The following is a 23769-nucleotide window of genomic DNA, read 5'->3' as shown; positions in this document are numbered from 1 at the left end:
TCTGCAGCACTATTTGATGATTATGGAGGACTGGTGAGGGCTCTTAAATCAGCTTGAACATTAGTTTCTGAATGATGATTACACATCCTTTGTCATTAGTCTGCAGACTGAGATGTGAATTATGTGAATTATGTTGGTTAATTATTTCAATGACTGTTCAGCTTGATTTTGGCAGATGGTCTCATTGTTTAATATCTCTTTAACTAGCATTGGATTCGGTTTACGTGGAAGACCTGACTATTTGAATTCAACTGTGAACTTCTCATTGACTGCAAGATCATTCAATGATAAATATGATTCTAGGGAGCCCCTTGTTGAGCTAATGGATGGATTTCTAACGTGATCTTTCATACTGCATATTCAGGTATTCCATCATAATATAAAAAAAAAGGTTTATCTGAATCTGTCATTTGGTCCCATTCGTGCATTACACAGGCTCTTTATGAAGTGTTGACCAATTCTTTCTTCCTGTATGTAAGCCCATATATCCTCAGTATGCATTTAGTAATGGTAGGATTCCCATCAATACTATTCATTCTAGATTGTTTAGAAGATACCTTCTGTTGTCTACCTACCTGAAAAAAAGTGATAGCTTGGTAAAGGATCAGATGAAAGTTTGGCAGCATATCCTTATTGGCAATGATTGCTACTCTACCACTTGTTCAGCTTTTTTTCTTCCATGTTCTTCTCATAAAAAAAGGTAAAATATGAAATTATTTGTCACTTATTTTTTTAAATGCTTTAAATTCTTGCTATGAAAATTTACTGCTAGCTACTCCATTCCTTTTGTGGTTTGTATATGTAAAGGAAGATGGTATTTTATTTAGTACTCTGCACGCCAACTGTTTGAAGAAATGCTTAACCAAGACCCTTTTTTGGAGAAACCATGCTAGCAGTGGTCCAGTTTGATCCACACAAGTCGCTGTATGGTTGGATGAAAACCACTGTACATCTATCTAGTTGACCCTTCTTTGATGGACCATTGTATAAATTCACATGGAATTGACAACTTTAATCATTTGATCAGTGACTTTTCCTTGTTAAATGTGGACTGTAGAACTTCTTTTTTTTTTTGTTTGAAAGCCATTGATCGGATGGTCACCATCATCTTATTAGTTGTGAAAAACTATCGGCATTTTTGTAATTTTCTAGCAACTGGTAATGGAAGTTCTGAAAAACTAGTGGAATGTGGGTATTTTGCAATGACAATGAATTAATCATGTGTTTATCTACAAACCATATGTTTTTATGTTTATTCACAGATGTCCTGTTATTGGCATGGGAATCTACAAACTAGTGGAGTGCGGAATGCCAGCAACATCAATGGTGGATCAGTTCTGTTCGGTTTCCACCGTTTCAGTAGGCCAGGTAAGGTTTGTTTTATGGTTGTTTGTATCTTGGTAGATCAGGTTGAATGTTGGAATTCGTGTTCATGTTTTCAAGAAGAAACTAAAAGTACAACAACCAATAGCCACATGGCAACCCAGAAACAACTATCTAGATGTCCAATCTCTCACAAGTTAGATTTTTTATCCAACTGATTCGAGTCCATGTTTTCAAGTTTTCTAACCATATTTGAAGCAACGTAAGGGTTGCAATGGTAGGCCCAAGGGGCTAATGTCATCATTTTCATTTGAAGCCTTTTCTGCCACCCCACTCTACCAAGGGGCGGACGTGATATTTCATATTTCAAAATAAATAAAGATCATGTTTTCCTTAAATTTCCAACGTTTTCTATTTTTCCACAAAATTTCTTAATGATTGTGACATATGGTTTGAATAGTGGGAATTCCAGGTTGGCCCTTCTGTCAGAATTTCTGCCAGTGCTGAGTTGTGGGTGGCCTGCTACATCCTTGAGGTATCTGCCAGTGATGAATTCCTGCAGAGATTGTTGGAGTTGTTCTTTCATTTGATCCAAAACCGATCCAGGTCTGTTCAAAATCATCTTTGAAATTCCACTCACTTGAACCCAAAAATCAATTGAATCTGCTTCATTTAGATCTCTATGTATTTGTATCAAATTTCTATTACTGTGTATGCATTTCTTATTTCCTTGTGGCTTTTGTTGCTGGTTATTTTGAGCCAAGCTAGCTTAACTTGTGCTAGGTACCTTGTGCACTAAGAGCCATGTGGGTCACAAATTAGGAGTAGTCATCATCCCTTATTGTCAAACAACGATAGTTTCTTATGATTTACGATCTGATTTTCGATTTGACTATTAAATATTTTTTCGGAACACTGGTCATATAAACTCTGTTTTGAGTTTGACAACAGCTCTATGCCATACCTATCTCAATTGCAGTGGTCTTTTGCCCACAAGATATCATATACAGACTGTTCATTGTTCCTTTCAGTTTTTTGGATGATGAACGGTCACAAATCAGGACCAGCTATCATCCCTGATTGTAAAAAAGAAAAAGAATAGTGCCCTGTGATCTATGATCTGATTTTGTGATTTGATTATTCAACTTTTCTTGAAAGATTGGTCATGGAAACTCTATCTTGATCTTCACAATGTTTCAATAGAAAGTCTTTTTGCAATTTCATTTAGAATATACAAGAGGCTGCCTATAATGACTTATACAAACCAATGTCTCGATATTAACAATACAAGATTTACAAAATTCTATACATGAGAAATATTTAAAATGCATTTAAATATAAGCCACAAAGTCGTGCAACTTCTCTTGACAGGTACAACCATGCATCCTTGACAGTTACACCTGGCTTCTCATCAGTCTAAACATGAATATCATCTAAGCCACCTGTGTTACCTATACAGTTATATATTTGATGGATGAGTGACTAACTCAATGTGAATTTTCCTCAAAATTACACACCTCCGCCTTAGCTAAGCATAGTTAAAACAAGTCAATCAAAACAATATATAATACAGTCTTTTAAATGCATGGATGCGTGAATGCACATTGACCTGGGGATGCTCATCCAGTCGGACTTGGGCTCGTCACCCATGCAATCATCGACCTGGGAATATTCATCCAGTCGGACTTGGGCTCGTCACCCATGCAATCATCGACCTGAGAATGCTCTTCTAGTTGGACAAAAGGTCGATAGTTGATGGTTTGGGAGCTAGCGAAACGATACCCCACTAAGCCTAAGGGCACGTACTACAACATCTAGAATTAGCCACTCGTCATCGCCAATATGCTATGAATGCATGATTACCAGACCCTTATTATTCCAATTACAATCAGCTAGTTTAATATCTCAATGGTCACTACGGGGGGCTCGTTACCCAGCGTAGGCTGACAGCCCGAGTATGGTATCCCATGACCACCATCCCCGGCTCATGAGGTTCTCTATCTTAAGATGCTTAATTGGTGCCCGTCGACCAGGGGGCAATCAAATTTCATAAGTAGGGATTTCCATCGCATGGTTATAGGTCATCGAAGGTGCACTAGACAATCATCAAAACATGAGATAGATGTTAAATTGCAGCAGTAAAAGAGGGCTCGGAACATTAAATCAAAACGGCAAAGGATCAGACAAGATTAAATCAGAGCAGTTAAAGAGATCATTTCTAAGCCACTCATGCCGTATGGCCCATGAATGGTAAATCTCACATTAATATGTCTCACATAACCTCCAATCGAGGGCCCATTTCTTCCCACACTCTGTCTTGTTACATCCTAAGTATGGGTTCACATACACAAGAGGATTTACCCACCAATAAGTGTAGTGAATAGAGATCCATAGCGACTCACAACAATCCAAGATAAAGCATATAGTTATGACATGCTAGTCATAAGTTAAGCAAAATAATCACAATAGGTCATGTTGTGAACTAGCGATCAAAATGAGAGTCATCATATAAGTAAATATTGCATGCAAGCATGGTTCACAACTACCAACCATAAATCAGATATAAATTATGTCTTAAGAGGTTATGACTAGTGTAAGAGGTCGCATGCTATGGGATAACAGTTTTGATTTTAATAAAAACTAATACTTAAACTAATTTGGAAATGGAAAGCTTAAGGGGAAGAAATCATCACCTTATATTTTGAATCGCCAATTGATGTTGCTAGGAAGCGCGTGCACCCTTAGAATTGAATCCTACCATTGATTGTGAAATTATACGTGAGATCAGGTTTCTACAACGTATTTATGGTCAAGATTAATATAACCTAGGGTTTGGATTACCCGTTTTTAGGGTTTTGATGTAGAATTTAGGGTATCCTAGAGTTTAGTCCTATACTTAGATTCTAGGTTTTGATTATGGAATTTGGACTCAAATTTGTATGGCCATTAATGATATTGTTAATGGGACTAATAGATGAATAAAATTAATAAAATGAATTACTTATTAATTTTAGGAATATTACAATGGCTAATAGTAATTTACATTATTTAATAGCAACCCTCTCAATAATACTAATAGTGACTCATAATAGTAATGACAACCGTAAAAGGAACCTATTATAATATCATAAAGAATAAACCCATCATAGATAGAACTCAACTCGAATGGTCAGATTCGAGCTCATACACTATCTACGGTTAGGATCATAACCTGTGGTTTAGATTACTTAGATTTTTAGCTTTGTCCTATAATCCATTTCTAGACTTTGATTTTAGATTTTAATGTTTCACTTGTACCATCAATTCTTAATGATAACCAATGATAATGTTTCACTTGTATCAAAAATCCTTAATGATAACTTATGAAATAATTAATAATTGTAAGTTAATTGTAGTATGAAACTTAACTAGTAAAATCATAATTAATAATTTAGCAATATCTAATAATAATAATAATAATAATAATAATCATGCAATGATAATAATAACAACAATGAAATTAACATCAATGATAATAATTCCTAACGATAATTGTTATAAGCATAGTAACGTTAATGACACTGACCAATATTACCATCAACAATTACATTAATAATAATGATAACTTAATTCTTAAAACTCTATTGTGCGAGAGTTGGAAGTTGGTATGCATAAGCTGACTCGCATTATCAAAATCTAGTTGCAAATCAATAATCTGATAAAATTCACATAGTGATAGAGTTAGATTTACCAACAAGTTGGTCTCCAACAGAGGTTTTTAGGTGTTGCTGCATCAATGACGCCAGCCTTGATTGCACTCAAACAGAGTTGACTCGGTTGAGTCAACTCGGCTCCTCATCACTTGCTCCACTCTCTTCTTCTTCCTTCTCTCTCTTGGTGACTCAAATCTAGGCCGAATGACAAGTCGTGGATTCAACTATGACCTGCCGAGTTGACTCACTCCCTCTCCCTCTTCTTTCTTTCTTTCCTTTTTTTTTTTTTTAATTCCATCTGCTGGAACTCCAGCCGGGCCTGAACTCAAGCCCAAATCGATCCAGCTCGCATGGGCCATCCCCTGAATCAACAATGAGTCAGCCGTGGCTAGCTGAATCGTCCCAAGCTCAGTTGGGAGTGCAACACCACCCGAATCTCTCTCCTTTTCTCTCCTTCTCTCTGCTTTCTCCCTATTTTCCTTCTCTCCGTGTGTGTGTGTGTGCTGGAACTCCAGCAACACTCGAACTAGCATGGCCATAGACTGAACTTGGTTCGAGTCAAGGTGGTGGTGGTGCGACAATGGTGCTACCATTCCTTTTCTCTTCTCTCTTTCCTTCTTCTTTTTCTTCTCTTCTTTCTTCTCCCTTCCTGCTGCTGGAAACGCCTAGTAAGACCGTCAAACTCGGCTAACTCAAGCGCGGCCCGAGTGCAACCATTGCACTCGCTCACACCCTTTCTTTGTTCGTCTCTCCATCTTACTCACTCCTTTCTTTCTCTTTTTTTCTTTTCTCTTTAGACCTATCCCACAAGGCCTGGACGGGGCCGGACAAAAGCCAAAACCACCCACAAAGGACTCTCTCGGTGGAGAAGAAGACACGCCATTAACGGCGTATTTGAAAACACCGATTCTTCCTTCAATCTGCTACCTTTAGGCGGTCTATATGGGTCCTAGAAGGGATGGGCACTTTTGAAGCTCTAAGGAGGTTTGGGTGGTGGGTTCGCTGGTAGGAGGAAACGGCCGATTCTTGGATCTTTTTGTTTTCCCTTTGTAAAGCCCTAATGACAGACGGCTGGGATCGCTTAAGAATGGAGGGCTGAGATGGCGCAGGAGCCAACACACGCGGATTGCTGAGCTGGTTGCAGCAGGTTTCCATTTTTGGAAGCTTGTGTTTGTAGGACTAGCTTGCAGCAGGGATTGTGCGCATGCACGTGAGCTCTAAGGTGTGGGGTTAGTTGGGGTTTGGTCACACCTGAGGGCTCTACAAGATGGACGACTTGGATCATCGTGGTGGTCCTTGATGGTGGGCCACAGATCAACGCACGGACGATGTTTTTCAAACGTTGCTGAAGGCAGGAAAGGAGGGAGAATCCTTCCACTTCGGGAAGGCTCGGGTCAAAGCATCTTGACTGAGCCATGTCGTCTAGTGCACCATGGGTGCTCTCACACTGGTGTACATGCACACCAGTGTGGGGCCCACCGTGCTGTTTGGGAGAAATCCACACCGTCCATCCCCTTTTTCAGCCCGCATTAGGGCCCAGCCCAAAGGATGAGGCAGATCTTGAACTCGGGCGAACCATATTCTTAAGTTTCTACTTCTAATGATGGATTTTTGTCGATCTAATGGCTGGACCATCTTGAATTTGAGTATCAGCGGTTAAAATGGTCCTAGGGACCACTTAGTTGACAATCACTAGTTGAGTTAGGGAATAGGTGACCTAACACGCATTTAGAATGTTGAATATTATTATTACAATATTATTATTGTGGGGTCCATATGGATGATTTGATCTCACAAAATCTGATCCATTCATCAGCTTCCATGAGCCCAAGTGGGACCCCTGGCCATAGATCAAGCATATCCAAAGCCTAGGTGAGCCATACTTTCTAAGTACATAGATTATTCTACGATTTATGAAGATCTGACGGTCAGATCATCTTCAGATCTGATCTTCTTGGTTCCTAATGGTCCTTAGTTGATCCTAGGAGAAATTTACAGTTATTATCCTAATCAGATGGTTGGATTAGGGATCAGATGTCCTAGTATACATTAATGACCTTATTATCATTTATTATTTTTATTATTATTATTAATTTGTGTCATTCCTTCCACTCCTCTATAATTTGTGGGTCCACCCTTATCCAAAAGTTCCTAAACTAGTTCGGGTGTTAATTTGAACGATCCCACATGATTCTTAAGTCGCTTAGTTCACAATCGTCTAATCAAACCATTCAATTAGGCTATTTTAAGCAAACATGTATCTTCGTAGTCAACTGCAATGTTCGCTCTCTAATCCAACGGGCGGATTGATTCAAAACCACTGGTCAACGGTCCTGGTAGTCCTACGAGCCATCTAAAGGGGATTTGATGCTTGATTTACCACTTAGATCGTCAATCAAGTGGCGGATCCCTCTATGGGATGTTATGGGCATGATGAACGGTTTGATTGGTCTATCCGAGTGATTGAAGTATCAGAGTCGGTGCCCCTGAGGTCGTGATGGACCATTTTGAGAATCATTCAAATGGATAGTTTAATATGTGGGTAGGGATTAGTTTCAATGGTTGGATTAGACTGAAATGCACGTGATTGTTTGCTTAAGCTAGGCTTGCATTTATTTCTAAATTTGGATATACGGTAACACCCGAGTACTGGAAAGTACGGGGTGTTACACTATCATCCCTGATTGTAAAAAAGAAAAAGAATAGTGCCCTGTGATCTATGATCTGATTTTGTGATTTGATTATTCAACATTTCTTGAAAGATTGGTCATGGAAACCCTATCTTGATCTTCACAATGTTTCAATAGCAAGTCTTTTACCTACTGGATATCAAATCCTATATATATTACAGACATTTACTTATATTAGTTTTGTCATTCCACTAACGAAATAGTCGGTGTTTGAGACTTTTGTCTTTTATTTTTTATTATTGCGTTTATTTCATTTATTGTTGGATGAGTGAATGGAAATTATGGATCTAAAACGATTACTAAAAGACACTTCTGAGAAAAGGATCCACTTTCTAAGGTTTTGAATGGCTGGAAATGTTCATTGTTTTCCAATGTACAATAGACTGTAAATTCAAATGTGGAAAATGAAACTAGTCAGTTTGACAGGATGCCCTTGAACTAGAATCACACTGATTTGGAGATGATGAGGAGATTTACATAGACCAGGTTGACAAGGTGATTTGAATATTTGATTTCTAGATATTGGTGATACCTAAATGGAAATCTTTAAGTTAATTAATATTAAATTTAGTTTTTTCAAATATTTTTTATTCAGTTGCATTTCAAGAAAACCTGATGTTTCCAAAACCAAATACTCAGCTATAGTGTTTGAATTAATACATGTCGCATATACCATTTCAAGCATTGTACAAGTATATATTTGCTGCTTGAATTCCACTCTTTGATATTTATTGCAAAAGGAATCAGAGCTAAACAAGTTGTTTTGATTCTTTTTCCTGAATTGCAGCTCCTTGAAGAAGAAGTTAAAAGGATTGAAGAAGAAGTTAAAGGATAGAATGACTGATTTTCAGGTAATGATTGTATAGAACATCCAAGCCATTAATTGGTTGGCCCATTACGTGTACAATGTAGCAAATAAATAGGCCAGTTAACTCATCAAGTAGGCGTATCCGTTGAATGTGGACAGTTTTCCATACTTCTCAAATCATCCTTTTATTGTACCAGAACAGCTACAAACTGGGGCCCGTGTGACACAAATTCTAATTAGGCATGCATCACAATGCTTTATTTCCTAGTAGTAATCGTTTTTTGTTTTTTTTTTCTCTTCTCATCTGTGGATCCATTTTCTTTACTCTCAGGAAAAATTCCCAAGATGAATATCGTGAGGTCATTGAGAGACGGGTGTTTACAGGTTCTATTACTTCAGCAAACTATCAGAAAATGGATAGTTTTTTTTTTTTTTCATTATTATTTTTTTCTATTCTTTCCTTTCCTGTTGATGATTTTAAATGTTTGGTTCAAGCTGTTACGGGGACCAAACCAGATGAAAAGGTAGGCTGGAGTGTTAATTTTGAAAATTGTGAGTTGTACTGAAATGAGTGTGTTGTGATTTCCTTCCATCTTGTTGATGATTGTCGCATCCTGTTTAGATGATTGATCTCTTGATAGAGACTGGAAACAGCGAGCAAATCTTCCACAAGGCAATTCAGGAAATGGGGCGAGGACAGGTGCGCTTTCCGGTACTTATATTGCGAATGATTTTGATTATTTCAATAGAAAGGTAATTAATCAGATACCAGATGTAGTTGTGAGTCTTATGTATGAGTAATGAACATAACAAGCATTTTGTCACCCCTGATCTGTTTCCTTAGTTGCACGATCCTTCTAACCAGGTGAAGCTCCTGCTTTGAATTGTGCTTCATACTAGTTGATGTGAAGAGTTGGCAGTTCATTGTAGAAGTCAAGCCTCAGGTATGTCCATACATCTCTACTTCATGTTCTTTTAGTATGCATCATCATCATCATCATCTTTTTAAATTCTGCAACATGAACTACTAGTAAGAGAGAATACCCATGTGGGAATACCCATTTGCTGTTGCAGGCATCAATGTTTCATTTATGCTTATTCGGACAAGAGTTGCATCAAGTAAGAGAGAATCACGATCTCCAACAAGCACAAGTGCAGACCTTAAAGGAGCATACCTTAAAGGCTGAAATAGATACACCGAATATACTGGAAAATCCTCTATAGAGTTGGAAAAGTTTTGACTACAAAAACAAATTTACTTTGAGGTATGTTGCCATCTTTTCCTAAATTTTTATCTTGTTTAAGAGTGATTTATCAAAAGATTTTCCTTTGAACATAGGTGATTCCTTATAATGAGATGGAACAGGACGCACGATAGGAATTTTTAATTGACTGATTGGTGATCAATGAACCATAGGCCCCATGTGTGAGCTTAGAAACAGGAGGCACGATCCAATCTCTTAACCCAAGCATGACAAGTTATGGAAGCATATATCTAAACCATTCAAATTGTGGGTCCAATTGTGAATGAAGCATATATCTAAAATCACCATGATCTATCAATTGGTAACCATCCATTAAAATATGTATGCTTGTAGTGGTACTCTAGCTGTAGATATCTTCTTCTTCTTTTATCCATTAAGGCCCAGCTGGAGATTGATTATGGTCTGTTGGAACAGGTGGTCACTGATAGCAGGAAGGCTTCCACGGAGGATGGAACATGCATATTAAGAGGAAGTTGTTTAGCCATGGAGTTGATCTCTCCACCCACCGACTGATCCATGAGCCAAGAGTAGTCGCACCGGTGCCCGTACCTTGGAGTTGTGCATCAGCCCACCTTCTTACGAGCAGCCAACTGAGCCATTGAAGAGAGGGAGGAGCCTTTGCTTTGCATGTAGCTTGGGTTTGCAAAAGGGCAAGGATTGTAGCTATAGTGGATTCCTAGGACTCAAGATGGGAATTGTTGGATTATAGAAGCCTGGCAATGAAATGAGGTTGGATTGAAATTGGAAATTTAAATGTGTACTAGATTACATATCTCACTGTGTAATTATCTAGCATATAATACAAGTAGATTACATACCCCACTCTCTCATACAAATAATCATATAATACAAGTAATCATTCAAAGGTCTCAAAATTGTTCCCAAAATCTGACCGCTGTCGACATTAAGAAGGTTTAAAACCGTTTCTAAAATATCGTTTTTAAAATCTGACCGTTGTCACTAGAACGGTTTAAAACCGTTCCTAAAATTCCGTCCACCCGCAACAGTTGGTAAATGACGATTTTTTTTGATATAGTGCTTGGCCAAGTCTGATGCAACTTGTCAGAGTCAAGTCAGATGGTCAAACGTGATCTATGGATTTTTTTAAAGGGAGGCTTTCCTATACTACGTCATTTTGTGCTGCTCGCCACTTTGAATCTAAGGTCAGGTCAAACCATGGTTTCAAGATTAGGAGTCGGATGTTGAAGGGATGCCTTCAATTTATGTAGAAGACATTGATCAATTGATGGTAATGCTCGATCGATTGAACCTCCCTAAAATTAGATAGATTGCTCTCTTGACACTTTGGACATGTTCATCGGTGATTGGGTCGATTGATCAATAGTAATTTGAAAAGTATCTCAATTTCATTGAAATGTTTTTGGCATGCTTAATTGATCAAACATGCGTCTTTGATCGAATCAATGATTGCTTGATCGATGTCAATAAATTGATGGCACGTGCTGAGCTGCATAAGTGAGCAATTTATTTTCAATTCAAATTGTGATAATATATATATCGGGTGCAATTGGGACTTAAGAGTATTCTAAGTGAATGTTAAAATGTTCTAATGATTATATAGAGCAAAAGTTAGGGTTTTGAGTGATTTGAAGGGAGTTCTCATTGTTGTAAGTTCTCTAGCTCTTGTAATATCGTTTCATGGTTGATTGTTTGTCACTTTGTATTGTGATTTTTTCTTAAGAAGGCTTTTCCACGTAAAATTTATGTGTTCTCAGCATGTTTTTGTTTGCATTTGATTTTGTCTTGGTTGATTGAATTCGAGTTTGCTTCTGCGATATTCCCAACATTTGATACATTTCTATCACATTAGATCAGCTAAACCTGCTACCTCATGTACTGAATTAGCCACCTCATGTACTGAAATGATTGTTGAAGCCTAATTTAAATATTTTTGGGCATTTACACAGATATATGGCTAATGGGCTAGATCTGGACATGTTTCACTGGGCCATTTACTGCTCTAGCTAGTTCATAAGCCAGACTTGAGCTCATGACCTCAACGTTGATAGGTTGTATGCCATCAAGCTATAGGTTCAAACCCATTGAGTTAATTCATAAATAGGGTTCTCCTATCACGAATGTTCCCTGGACCGAAAATATGGCAAGGGCAAGTGGGAATGGGCAGTCTCCATCAAGGCCTGTTCTTTAATCGAGCTGCATTCCTGGCATGAGCCCAACCATACACTAATCAGACCAGAAATTTAGCCCAAATTTGGCCCGATGGGTACATGAAAAGCTCAAGCCCAGCCCAAATCAAAGTTTCAAAGCCCACAAAAGTAGGCCAGGCCCAAAACAGCTTGGACACTCTTTTCGGTGACACTGCAATATCCACCTCTTTCATGCACGCACCCCTTCTAGATCAACAGGCAAAGCCATTGATGAATACTTGGTAAGATTATAATGGTATTTTTAGAATAGGTTATATAAAATTTTGTGAGGATTCAGTATCTTAGTACCCAATATTCTCTTTATTCTGATAAGCATTTTCTCTTATTATATTTCTAATACAATCACCCTTTGTCTAAAACAAGATATATAAAAGAAAGGAGAAAAAAAAAAAGAAAAAAAGAAGAAGAAGAAGAAGAAGAAGAAAACATCTTCCCCTTAGATTCAAACACTAAACAATATATATCTAGAGCTTCTTAAGAAAAATATCAAACAGTTTTATTTTATGTTGGAATCTTCTTCAATGTAACTACTAATCTAATATTAGTAGTTACTGAGGTAAGATGAACCCTCACCTAACAATAGGGGCCTATTTTGTCTCTGTCGGTGAATCCCAACCTCGAGATATAAGTCTCTAATTGCATGCATTTCCATGACAACATCTCTCATCTTCATTCGTTCCTTTGGCGATTCTGCAGAACACGATACACCAACGCTGACCAATGAAACCAAGCAATCATGCATTCTATTTCTCAAATTGTTACGATTTTCACTGTCTTGAATAGCTTCAGCATCTTCTAAGAGAAGTCTTGGATCTATAATCTCCATTACTTGTTCAGGAAAAGCCGACTTTGCAAAGTGATGAAGGCTCTGATTGTCCTTAAACATGTCATCAGTTGGCCGCTTTCCAGTGATCATCTCGAGTAGAAGGATCCCATAACTGTATACATCTCCATGTGTGGACGCCTTACCGCCCATCCCATACTCTACGATTTACAAATATCACATATTTGAATGTTAGGCATCTATTTAAAGAAAGATAAAAATAGTGGTTAGATATTGAGAGGGAGAAAGGGAACATTTCAATTAAATAATTAACATTTCTGCCTTTTCCAAAATTTAGAAAATATGAGAATAAGGAATTCTGCTAAACATATTTCTTCAATCTTTGTATTATGAGTGTATGGTTTGTCATAATAAATAGTCCTAAGAAAATATCCTATAAATAGATAAAAAAATCCACTGTTTTCACACACATACACAAACAGTGTATCATGGATAGAGAAATAATCTAGTAACAATTGTTGGTACCTTATTACAGTGTGAATCCATGTGGGGTCCAATCTACCCAACATTTAACCATCGTGTACCCTTGGATATAAGAGGGTCTACCAAGAATTGTTGAGGCCCATCAAATCACCTTGACCAGATGATCACTACCATTCACAAAAGTGCATGCTGTCAATCACATGCTCACCTGCGCACATATACACCTTTACACACATATCATGGGCCCAAAATCCAAACAGTCCATGTGATGCGGCACCCCATGAAACCCCTAAGGACCAATTTTCACCCTGATTCAAAACTTTGGTGGGCCATAGTAAAGAGAGATGTAAATCAAGAAAGGAAACTGTTTTCTTTTGCCATGGCCCACCAAAATTTTGGATCAGGGTAAAAGTTGTGCCCTGGGAGTTTCATGGGGCATTACATCACATGGACCATTCAGATTTTGGACTCACATCAAGCACACAAGAGAGAAATTTAACAAGATATTCAATCATCAAGCAATCCAAATTTAAGTGGGGAAAAAACTACGGCACAAAGCAATAATGCACTATAAACAAACGAAGTTACAAGAGATTAAATCTTAGCAATCAAAGTCCAAGAAGAAATCACCAACCATCAATAACCAGTCAATGACATCGAAGAATCCTCAATACCATCGAGTAACAACCTTTAAAACTGTCCGATAATCAACAAGAATTTTTCTAAAATTTTCCAATAAGATCCGGCATATGTTATTGGCATCAACAAACTCTATTACAAAGAAATTTAAGACCTTATATAACTATATATATATATATATATATATATAGATATATATATATATATATATATATATATATATATATATATATATATATAAAAGGTACTATGCACTCCACCTCACGGTAAGCTCTCATGAGGTTGAGCTGTGTAGGCCCCACCCTGATGCGTGTCAACCATCAACACCGTGCATTTGATGGGTCCCCTCTAAATTATGGGATATCCCAAAAATCAGCCGTATACAGAACTCAGGTGGGCCATACCATCTAAAATCATGTGAAGACACCGTTAAAACATATAAAAGCACTTGGTGGGGCCCACCTGAGTTTTGAATGCTGCTGAAACTTGGTCTGAACCCTCATACAAGTGGGACACACATAATGGATGGGCTGGATTTGCAAACCACATCTCGGTGGGCCCAAAAAATGATTATGAATGTTTTAATGGTGCACGGCCCCTCCCCACTTCTGTATGTGGTGTGGCCCATACAAGTCACAGATTGACTTGATTTTTGAGACCTAGGCCCACGATGGAATGGTGCATCTGACTGATGGGGTAGATGTTCGAAACGCATCACGGTGGGGCCCACACAGCTCGACCTCATGGGACAGACTCGTGAGGTCGAGCGCATAGTACCTTTTCCCATATATATATATATATATATATATATATATATATATATATATATATATATATATATATATAAACGTAAAAATATCCATTGATTAGGTTATTTTATGCATATCGTTGTGAACAAGCTTCACTATAATATTATTATATGAAAATTACCAATCATTTTGCAAGATGAATGAATTAAAAAAAAAATGGATTGAAGACCTTACCTGGAGGAATATACCCAATCGATCCCTTAATCCCAGATGTGGTAGTTTGATTTTGGGAGAAACCTTCTGCAGCTTCAGAGAGGAACCTTGTTAAACCAAAGTCACCCACGTGGGCAACCATATCATCATCGAGAAGAACATTGCTTGGTTTTAGGTCTCGATGAACAATTGGTATTTTGGAATGATGATGAAGATAATCTAATGCCAAAGCCACATCAATGGCTATATTTAGCCTCTGGGTGAGATTCAAACTCCTCAGTTGAGGTTGTTCATCTACATTTGGATGCAACCACTTCTCCAGACTACCATTAGGCATGTACTCAAACACTAGAGCTTTGAAATCATTGCCATTAAAATCAATGCTCGAGCAAACCGTTAAGATCTTGACAAGATTTCGATGCCGGATGTTTCTTAATGCTTCGCATTCAGCTGCAAAACTCTTAAAAGCTCCTTGCTGTAGGAGGTTGAGTACCTTCACTGCAACAAGTGTTTCAAAGCATTCTAGAAGTCCTTTATATACAGAACCGAAACTTCCCACACCAATTAAATTAGCTGAAGAAAACCCATCTGTTGCTTGAAGGAGATCTGCATAAGAAACTTGTAACCACTGATTCTCTGTGGAAGATGGAGAAGAAGCTTTCTTTGGAGAATTTCTTCTCCAATAAAGAGCTGCAATGATACACGACAAGAGAATTGAAGATGAAACCACAGTAATAACTGTGACTTTTACTCTGGTAGCAAGAGGTTTTCCTCGTTTCTTGGAAGCTTGCTTAAGACACCCTGGCAATTGTAGTTCTGGTATACCTCCGCAGAGTTTGCTGTTTCCAACAAATGAAATTGCGCTGGCATTTCTAAAGATTCCTCCTTTGGGAACTTCACCCTCGAAATTATTGAATGACAAATTCAAATACTGTAAGAAATGAAATTCTTCAAAATATTTGGGAATCTGCCCAGACAAGTTATTGCGCGAAATATCAAGCTCTATGATACCTTTTAAATTCCTTAGAGACTCTGGAATGGTTCCTTGAAACAAGTTGCCATGCATATAAAGCAACTCCATGCTTTGACACTTTCCCAACGTATCTGGAATTTCACCTGATAGTTTGTTCTCTGAGACGTCCATTTCCCGAATATTTTCTAAGTTATCAACTTCCAGCAGGAGAGACCCAGTGAATGAATTACGAGACAGGTTGATTTGAGCTGCGCCGACTTGTTTGAGTATGGTACCATTGAGTTTATTTTCAGAAATGAAAAATTCTTGCATAAATCCCCAATTTCCAAAACTAGATGGTATGCTTCCATGGAAATCATTTCCATCCAAGTAAAGATAGCGCAAACGAGTGATGTTGCCAATTGAAGGTGGGATTTGCCCTGAAAATTTATTTCGATGGAGACTCAAGGCTTGCAACTTGTTAAGCTTCCCAATAGCATCTGGAAGAGTACCCTTCATGGAATTCCCTCCCAGATCCAGAGCATACAAGCTGACAAGATTCTCGATTCCCTGGGGAATAGTTCCAAATATCTTGTTGTCTCCTAAATACAGAATCTTTAGCTGTGTCGAGAGATTAGCAATGGAGGCGGGCAACTCACCAGAGAGATTATTAAAATTAGTAGATATGACTTCTAAATTGGTGCAGTTGGTCAGTGAAGTGAGGAAGCTCAGGTCATCACCTTCCCTGCTTCCAAGCTGATTTTTCTCGATATTAAAACGGTGGAGACGAGAAAGACTTCCTAGATTCAAAGGCACATGTCCACTAAAACTGTTGGAGCTAAAATCAACAACTTCGAGACTTGAAGCATTGGACAATGAAATTGGCAGCGTTCCCGTGAATTGGTTTATATCTGCAAGAATCCAACGCAGGTGTCGAAACAAAAGGCCTAGGTTGGGGGGAATGCTTCCATGTAGCCGGTTAACTGCCACGCTAAACACTTGGATGGATGAGAGATTATAAATCGATGGTGGAATCGTACCTGATAACTGATTTTCACCTAATCCAAGAAAAATAATGCCTGCCAATTGACCAAGCTGGTTTGGAGTTTGCCCTTCAAAATTGTTATCTGTTAGATCAAGAGCGGTGAGAGAGGAAAGGTTCCCCAACGAAGGTGGGATGCTTCCTCTCAGATCATTTTTTGAGACAGAAAGGACAATGAGCTTTGACAAAGAGCCAAGATCCGCAGGAAGTTCTCCTACCAGCTGATTCTGCCTGATGTTAATGGTTATGAGTTCTGAACAGTGGCTCAGATTGGATGGAATTTCTCCTTGCAGTGAATTTACGGACAGATTGAGATGCTGCAACCGGAATAGACGGTCTATTTCTTGAGGGATTTGGCCTTGGAATTTGTTGTTGGAGAGATCGATTCTTCTCAGGAAAGAGAGATTTCCAATGTGAGGTGATATGTGGCCCACCAAGCTGTGGTCCGTCAGTTTTAAGATGGTGACCCTCTGGTGATGGCGGCGACTGCAGGTGACTCCCTTCCATTCGCAGAAATGGAGAGAATCGTTCCATGAACTCAAGATTCCAAGAGGATCTTCGGAAATACCATATTTGAATGCGAGCAATGCGAGTCGATCTGTCTCATTTTTCAATGTAAATACCGAGGGTGAGCAGGGGTTGATGGAGGAGAGAAGGATTGCATGGAAGAGGATAAATGACCATAATACATTGAGATTAGAACGTGGGAATTCCATATGTGGATAGGAGATGGGATGATGAAGAAGAAAGAACATGAATGCAGGATGAGTTGTACTCACATACAATATTTGTAGCTCTTGTAGCTCATATGAGTGCGGATTGGAGCAATGAGCAGTATCAGGTGAAAAGCCCAGTTGCTTATGCATGGGAATAGGCCATGGAATGTGTGTGTGTGTGTGTGCTGTTATTGAAGTGGGCCCACCACCAGTGGGCCATGTCGGATGGCTGGAGGATCAGTGGGGCCCAAGCAAATCTGTCATTCTAGAATGGCAGCTTGCAGTTCTTGGGGGAAAGCTCCCCAAGTGTTTTAGCTCTCGTTTTTCTCTTGTGATTAGATTACAAAAAAGGAATGAATGGTGGGGGATGGAAAAGGGGGGAAACTTATGTCCAAACCGTCCTTCCATTTTGAGAAATCGTTTTAGAGCTTAAACCTGAAACTTAAACAGATCTGAATCTCAATTGGACCACACCGTAGAGAGCAGTGGGGACTGAATATTAACCATTGAAAACTTATTAGAGTCACATGGGAAATGGTGCTTCCCACCAATTCTCACAAAAAAGTCCACCAATAATAGAAATGTGTTTCATTAGAAATGGTGCTTCCTTTCCTTTCATTTCCATGCATCAACACAGGTCCTTGGGCTCATAGGGTGGGAGTTCCATTATTCAGTTGGCTAGTTTTTCGAAGCTTAAATAACAATGAGAGAATTATAGAGTAGATCTTCTATATTTATAGTCAAGGGTTCACTTCTTAACCATCAATGAGTTGCAGGAGGTTAGTAATAATAGAAAACATGATTTTGTGGCTCTATGTTTTCCTTCATTGGGAGGTTAGTAATAATAGAAAATAACATGATTTTGTAGCTATATGTTTTCCTTCATTGGGAGGCTAGTAATAATAGAAGATAACATGATCTTGTGGCTCTATGTTTTCCTTCATTGGGAGGCTAGTAATAATAGAAGATAACGTGATCTTATGGCTCTATGTTTTCCTTGAATGGGAGGCTAGTAATAATAGAAGATAACATGATTTTGTGGCTCTAAATTTTCCTTCATTTTCCATTTCTTTTTCGTGGGATAATCCAACTTTCCTTATTATTGCATCAAAATTGTTAGCGTGACTCCCAAGGCATCTGGGAACTGTGATTTGTGCTAGCGTGGGGGGAATGACTATATGTTGATGAGATCCAACCCGTCGGTCAGGTGTGCCACCCATCGGTTTGGCCCTGATCTGAAAAATTAGGCCCATCTTAAAGTCATGTAGGACACATTCCAGCAAAAGGTTAGGAAGGGGACACCCACGTTTAATCTTTTGTATTATGTGTGGGATACCTCATGGTGTGCATTTCCCACTCGATCCATTGGAGGCACTCCACCAGGATGAAGGTATGCTCCACAAATAGGAAGCATATTCGGTGAGGCCAGGACATTGCAATATTTGGGTAAGCCCCATGTGTGAAATTGGCTGAGTAGGCACTCGACCTAACCACATTCAAACGAGCTTTGCATGGCCCCATCTTTGATATCAACATCTGGCCCAATTAAATTTTACCACGTCATGACCTTATCATGTTTGGTGCCTCATCCAATCCACTCCCCAAAAAATAATGCAATTTCAAAAATTATTTGGGTCACATGGCATGAATTTAAAGATTTCAAGCAAGAGTTTACACTAATCACTAGGATGCGGTCTAGTTGAGTTCTGGACTCCCCTGAATTTTGAAATCCATGTTAAAAAATGAGGTGCTATATCTGATGGACAGGGTGGATCACATTCACGTTCACACCTCGGGTGGCGCTCTACTAACGCAAGTCACACCCGTGTCCCACCTCAATGGATGGATGGGGTAGATCGCATGCACGTTCCAATGTAAATTTGTGGTATCTATTGGAACATTTTTCTGATGATTGAGGCGTAAACACACACGATCGTTATGTTTCTTTGTCTAATAAATGCCAGCATCTGATTGCATTGTTGATATGATTCATTCTGCATACTAGTACAATTATATTGTTATTTTATTAGTATTGTGCGTCTAAGATCTCTAGATAATGGTTTATAAATTAGTTATCATGCACTCAATTGCGTAGCATGCATGTATGGATTTAAAATTTTCATCTATGGAACGCAGTTTGGAGGGGGAAATGCTACAATAGAGCTTGAAGTACCGGAATATGGTGAAGTCATGTGATAGAGTGATGTGTTTGTACGGTCTGCCCTACGGGCAATATCACCGTTGGCTCACAACTTAAAAATAAAACCCATGAGATATACCTATCTTTACTTCTTTTTTTTTTGTTAATGTTCATCCCGTTCCTATTTGACCATTCACCATATTTGTTTTCCACTGTGTATTTAATATTGGGGAAAGTCGAATCAAGCAAAGTACTACCAATCTCACAAGCAAGTTCAAACACAAACAACTTAAATTTTATGTGAAAAAAACCAACGCACAAAGGACAAGTAATGTATCAGGAAAGCAGAAATTACAAGAGAGAGATTAATGATTTGAACAAGCCTCAATTTACTCCACAAGCCCAAGCGATGACCTTAAGACCCTTAGGAATCAATTAAAATGCCTTGAACTCCTATGCTTCTTCTCAAATTCTAATTACACCAGTTATATATAACATAACATGGTATCATAATGAGAATAGGAAACAAATCCCGAACTTACGCAATTCTGTGCATGCGCTCGATGTTCTGTGGGTCACATCATGTGCTATGTGTTATATGTAAACTGTCCATCCATTTTGCGAGCTCATCTTAAGGCTTGAGCCAAAAAATAAGGTAGATCTAAAGATTAAGTGGACCACACTGCAAAAAGCAGTTGGGGATTGAATGTTTACCAATGAAACCCTTTTGGGGGTGATGTAGAGTGGGTCGCAGACAGTTTCATGGCCAAGATGGATCAGAAAAGGTCTGGTCGACGACAGATGTGGTCCGGACCGTCGAACCTTATATTGGGCGTATCTCATAATCTGGAACGAGTTATTAGGCGTAAAATATATGATTTTGGAACAGAATGAGCCACTTTAGCCAACCAACCCAGCTAGCTGGGTTGCGCAAGCCGGATTTGCAAAATACCCCTGAATCGACGGTCGTTTGCCTATTTTAATTTCGTTTTTGCTATAAATAGTAAGTTTTAGTTTGATTATAACTCTTCATTCATCGGGCTTTAGGTGTTACGCCAACACGAAAAGAGCTTAGAAAATTAGGAGAAATTTTAGCCAAAAACCTTGCGCACTAGTAGACATCACAACCGTCTATAAATAGTAAGTTTACTATTTATAGTAAGTTGTGAATTCTAGGAATTTTAGTTGTAGTTTGCTTCTGATTTCTCTCCCATTGCTTGATTTCCCTATTTAAAGGGATGTAAACTCATTTATTTCGATTCATTAATCAATTTCGAATTTTATAGAATTTATTTTCTATTTTGTTTGCTTTCTTTCTCGTGAATTGGAGAAGCCTCTATGAGGAGTCCAAAAAAGTTCTGTGGATTCGGAACAATTATCTTCTTGAGGGAGATGGTGCTCGACATCATCAAGTTCATCACCGTGTTAGTAATCAAAAGTGCATAATGGCCACTGATCAAATGAATAGGATTGTCTAACAGGTGTGACTTTTGAGACGAACTATCCATGCTTGGGCCTGCATATGGACGGGCACCGGTGGTAAATCACTTTTTCATGTGTACTGTAGAGAGATGGCTCTACCATATTCCAGTTCTTGCTGCTCCACGTCATCATCATGCCCAATCTCCTTCATAAATCACTGGAATGCTTCCTTGTCAACTAAATTTAATGGTTTTAAGTCCAATCTGCTTAAGTTTGAGAATCCTGAGATCATATTGTATATCTTAGGCTTTTGTCGTCCCTCCCTGGAATATGTGGAATGATGATGGATCCATTGAGACCATTGAACTAGTTTACCCCTCTTTGAATGGTAAAAGGGTTGAAAACTACATTTGATGGATGGTCTTGTGAGAATTTGTGCAGTCCATCAGAGCATCATTGATACATATACATAAAATCTTTGGATGACCACATACAATCAGTTGTACGATGGTCTACGCATTTGTTGATGCAAATGCCTCTACAGGTCCTTGTAAAATAAACCCATTCTCCAAGTCATTTTCCTAGGTGCAATTAGTTATTCGCTTGCTTATATACTATTGCCTTTTGGGTGGCCACAGTGGTGTATATGTCCATCCAATGTATGCATTAAGTGGGCCGCACCAGAATTATCAGATGCACAAAAAATCCGGCATATCCCATGCTTATGTGAGCCACGCTAAAAAGAGAAAAATAAATGAACCACCCCTCAAAACCTAAAACCCCAAACTCACCTATGGCTCACTCAATGGTTGAATCGTCAGGTTTTTGTGGCGTCCAACTTTCAACGTAAAGAGACCTTGCTGGACAGGGTGAAGGCCCCATAGACAAGACAACTGCTGCCTGCATAACCCTTATCAAATAAGCTTATTCTAGTATCAGGGACTTGTAGGAGAACAATCCTCTCACAAGGTGGTTCCAGATAATTATACTAGTGTTGTAAATTTTTTGAGAAATAGAATATAAATTAACTAGCACTAACCACCATAGACGTGGCATACATGAGTGGATACACAATTTTCTTATAGTGAGGATCCATTCAAGAAGAATTTTCTCATTAGATGTTGACTATTGGCCAGACTGACTTTTCTAAGTCACTTGTCGTCTTTATGAGTGTGAAAATGACGCAACGTGTTGAGGTCGAGCATCGTCTTTCTCGAGGAGATAATTATTCCGAATTTACTGAACTTCTCTGGACTCCTCATGGATATGCCTCAAACCCACGAGGAAAAAGATAAGAATTTTTAAAAATTTGTAATAAATTGATTGATTGTCTAAAATGTATGTCCCTATTACACCATTAATATAGAAAAATAAATAAAATTCCTAACTACCAAAAATAGCAACATTCTACGTCTAATAAAAATTTTAATTCTAACAAAACTCTTCTAAAGCCTAATTTCTAAAAATAAAAATTCTAAATAAACTTTTGCTAGAAGAGTCCTATCATGATTACAAGTTAATTCTAAAAAAGAAAAAAAAATCTAAAACTCTAAAAATAAGAAAATATTAAAAAATTTAGAATTACTAAAAATAGTTACTTTCCTTAAAAATTTGTTTCTATCTAAAAGCATGTGTTTTATTACGAAACGAACTCGTCCTCGAGTTTTCATGCTGCTTCGGTTCATGATACTCGGTCTGGTGCGCCGTAACAATACCCGGATCAAAAGTTACAATTAATTTATGATCCACCTTCTTTTGGTCCAACCATGCTACCAATGTATCTTGACACAAAAAAAAAAAAAAAAATAGGAAGTAGAAGTAGAAGAAGAAGAAGCACATGTCTATTGAGAAAAGCAATTACCACTGAAAAATAAATCCTCGGTCAGATCTCATAGTTTCTCTTTCTGGGCCTTCCGTCTCTCACGTGCTTGACCAAAGAGGTTATCATTGCCTTTGATTCTCTCTCTCACTCTTTTTTTTTTTTTTTTCCTTTTGAGAATCTAAGGTCTTACTATCCAACCATAGCTTGACACACAAGCAATTTGCGATTGAAACCCTGTGGAGAATTTAGACTCCCCCATAGTCTCCATGTACAACCATAGCTTGATCACACATGGGCTCTTTGTGATGGGAACCGGGTCAAGGGGGAAGCGGTTTAGCCAAGTCCCGGCTGGATCCAGACACGTCAGTATGTTATTGACCATAGGGTAAACCATGATTTATGCGTTGTACATCCACGCTGTCCATTCTTTTTCACAGTTTTTTTTTTCTTTAGGCCATAGTCCCAAAAATGAATCAGATATAAATCTCAGGTGGACCACACAATTGGATTGAATTCCCACCATTTGAAGGCGACAAAAGTTTTGAATCATGCTGATATTTGCGTTTATCTTTTATTCATGTATGTATGACTTTATCAAGTGGTTGGATGGAAAATAAATATTACGGTCAACTTCGGGAAGTTTTTAATGACATACGTCCCATGACCACTATTTTCTGTAGTGTTGTTCAACTGAGTTATTTTATCTACTTTATTTTTGGACCAGGCCCTAAAATAAATTATTAAAGTAGATGGATGGCATGGATATACATCAAGGTAGGCCCCAAGGTCAGTGTCACACCCACTTAGCTGGATTAGGGTGACCAACAGGAGGCAGATTAG

General features: G+C 38.4%; 2 protein-coding genes across 29 annotated transcripts in view; one reads left to right on the top strand and one right to left on the bottom strand.

Moving 5' to 3' along the window:
- The window catches only part of LOC131252625 (putative syntaxin-131), a 12206-nt gene extending 1611 nt beyond the window's left edge, over positions 1-10595 (top strand). For 3 of the 28 annotated variants that reach the window (XR_009174597.1, XR_009174592.1, XR_009174595.1), the window contains exons 3-11: positions 1-33; positions 1263-1368; positions 1796-1929; positions 8132-8200; positions 8493-8556; positions 8845-9213; positions 9379-9457; positions 9588-9778; positions 10193-10595. The exon at positions 1-33 is cut by the window's left edge. Coding sequence is in view for 7 of the 28 variants with exons in the window: in XM_058253261.1 (XP_058109244.1) it covers positions 1279-1368; positions 1784-1929; positions 8493-8556; positions 9136-9213; positions 9358-9396 (417 nt within the window). In the remaining 21 variants the exon portion in view is untranslated. The other 25 variants (XM_058253261.1, XM_058253259.1, XR_009174601.1 and 22 more) reach the window with 24 other exon arrangements.
- A 1786-nt stretch (positions 10596-12381) lies between these two features.
- On the bottom strand, positions 12382-17550 carry LOC131252624 (probable LRR receptor-like serine/threonine-protein kinase At3g47570). Its single transcript, XM_058253258.1, has 2 exons — positions 14857-17550; positions 12382-12951 (listed from the first exon to the last, which is right to left on the bottom strand). Exons 1-2 carry the CDS (start codon positions 17543-17545, stop codon positions 12509-12511), a joined length of 3132 nt encoding a protein of 1043 aa, XP_058109241.1. The 5' UTR covers positions 17546-17550; the 3' UTR covers positions 12382-12508.
- Between the last annotated feature and the right edge of the window lie 6219 nt (positions 17551-23769).

Source organism: Magnolia sinica, chromosome 8 (genome assembly GCF_029962835.1).
Source record: "Magnolia sinica isolate HGM2019 chromosome 8, MsV1, whole genome shotgun sequence".
Taxonomy (NCBI): domain Eukaryota; kingdom Viridiplantae; phylum Streptophyta; class Magnoliopsida; order Magnoliales; family Magnoliaceae; genus Magnolia; species Magnolia sinica.
Note: the sequence above shows the minus strand (reverse complement) of the source record. Positions and strands in the feature narration are given on the sequence as shown.

Excerpts from the sequence above, each read along its gene's own strand:
- LOC131252624 (XM_058253258.1), bottom strand. The coding sequence starts at position 17,545 with ATGGAATTCCCACGTTCTAATCTCAATGTATTATGGTCATTTATCCTC. Across the intron at positions 12,952-14,856 it reads GATTGGGTATATTCCTCCAG|AGTATGGGATGGGCGGTAAG; the intron begins GTAAGGTCTTCA and ends TGTAAATCGTAG.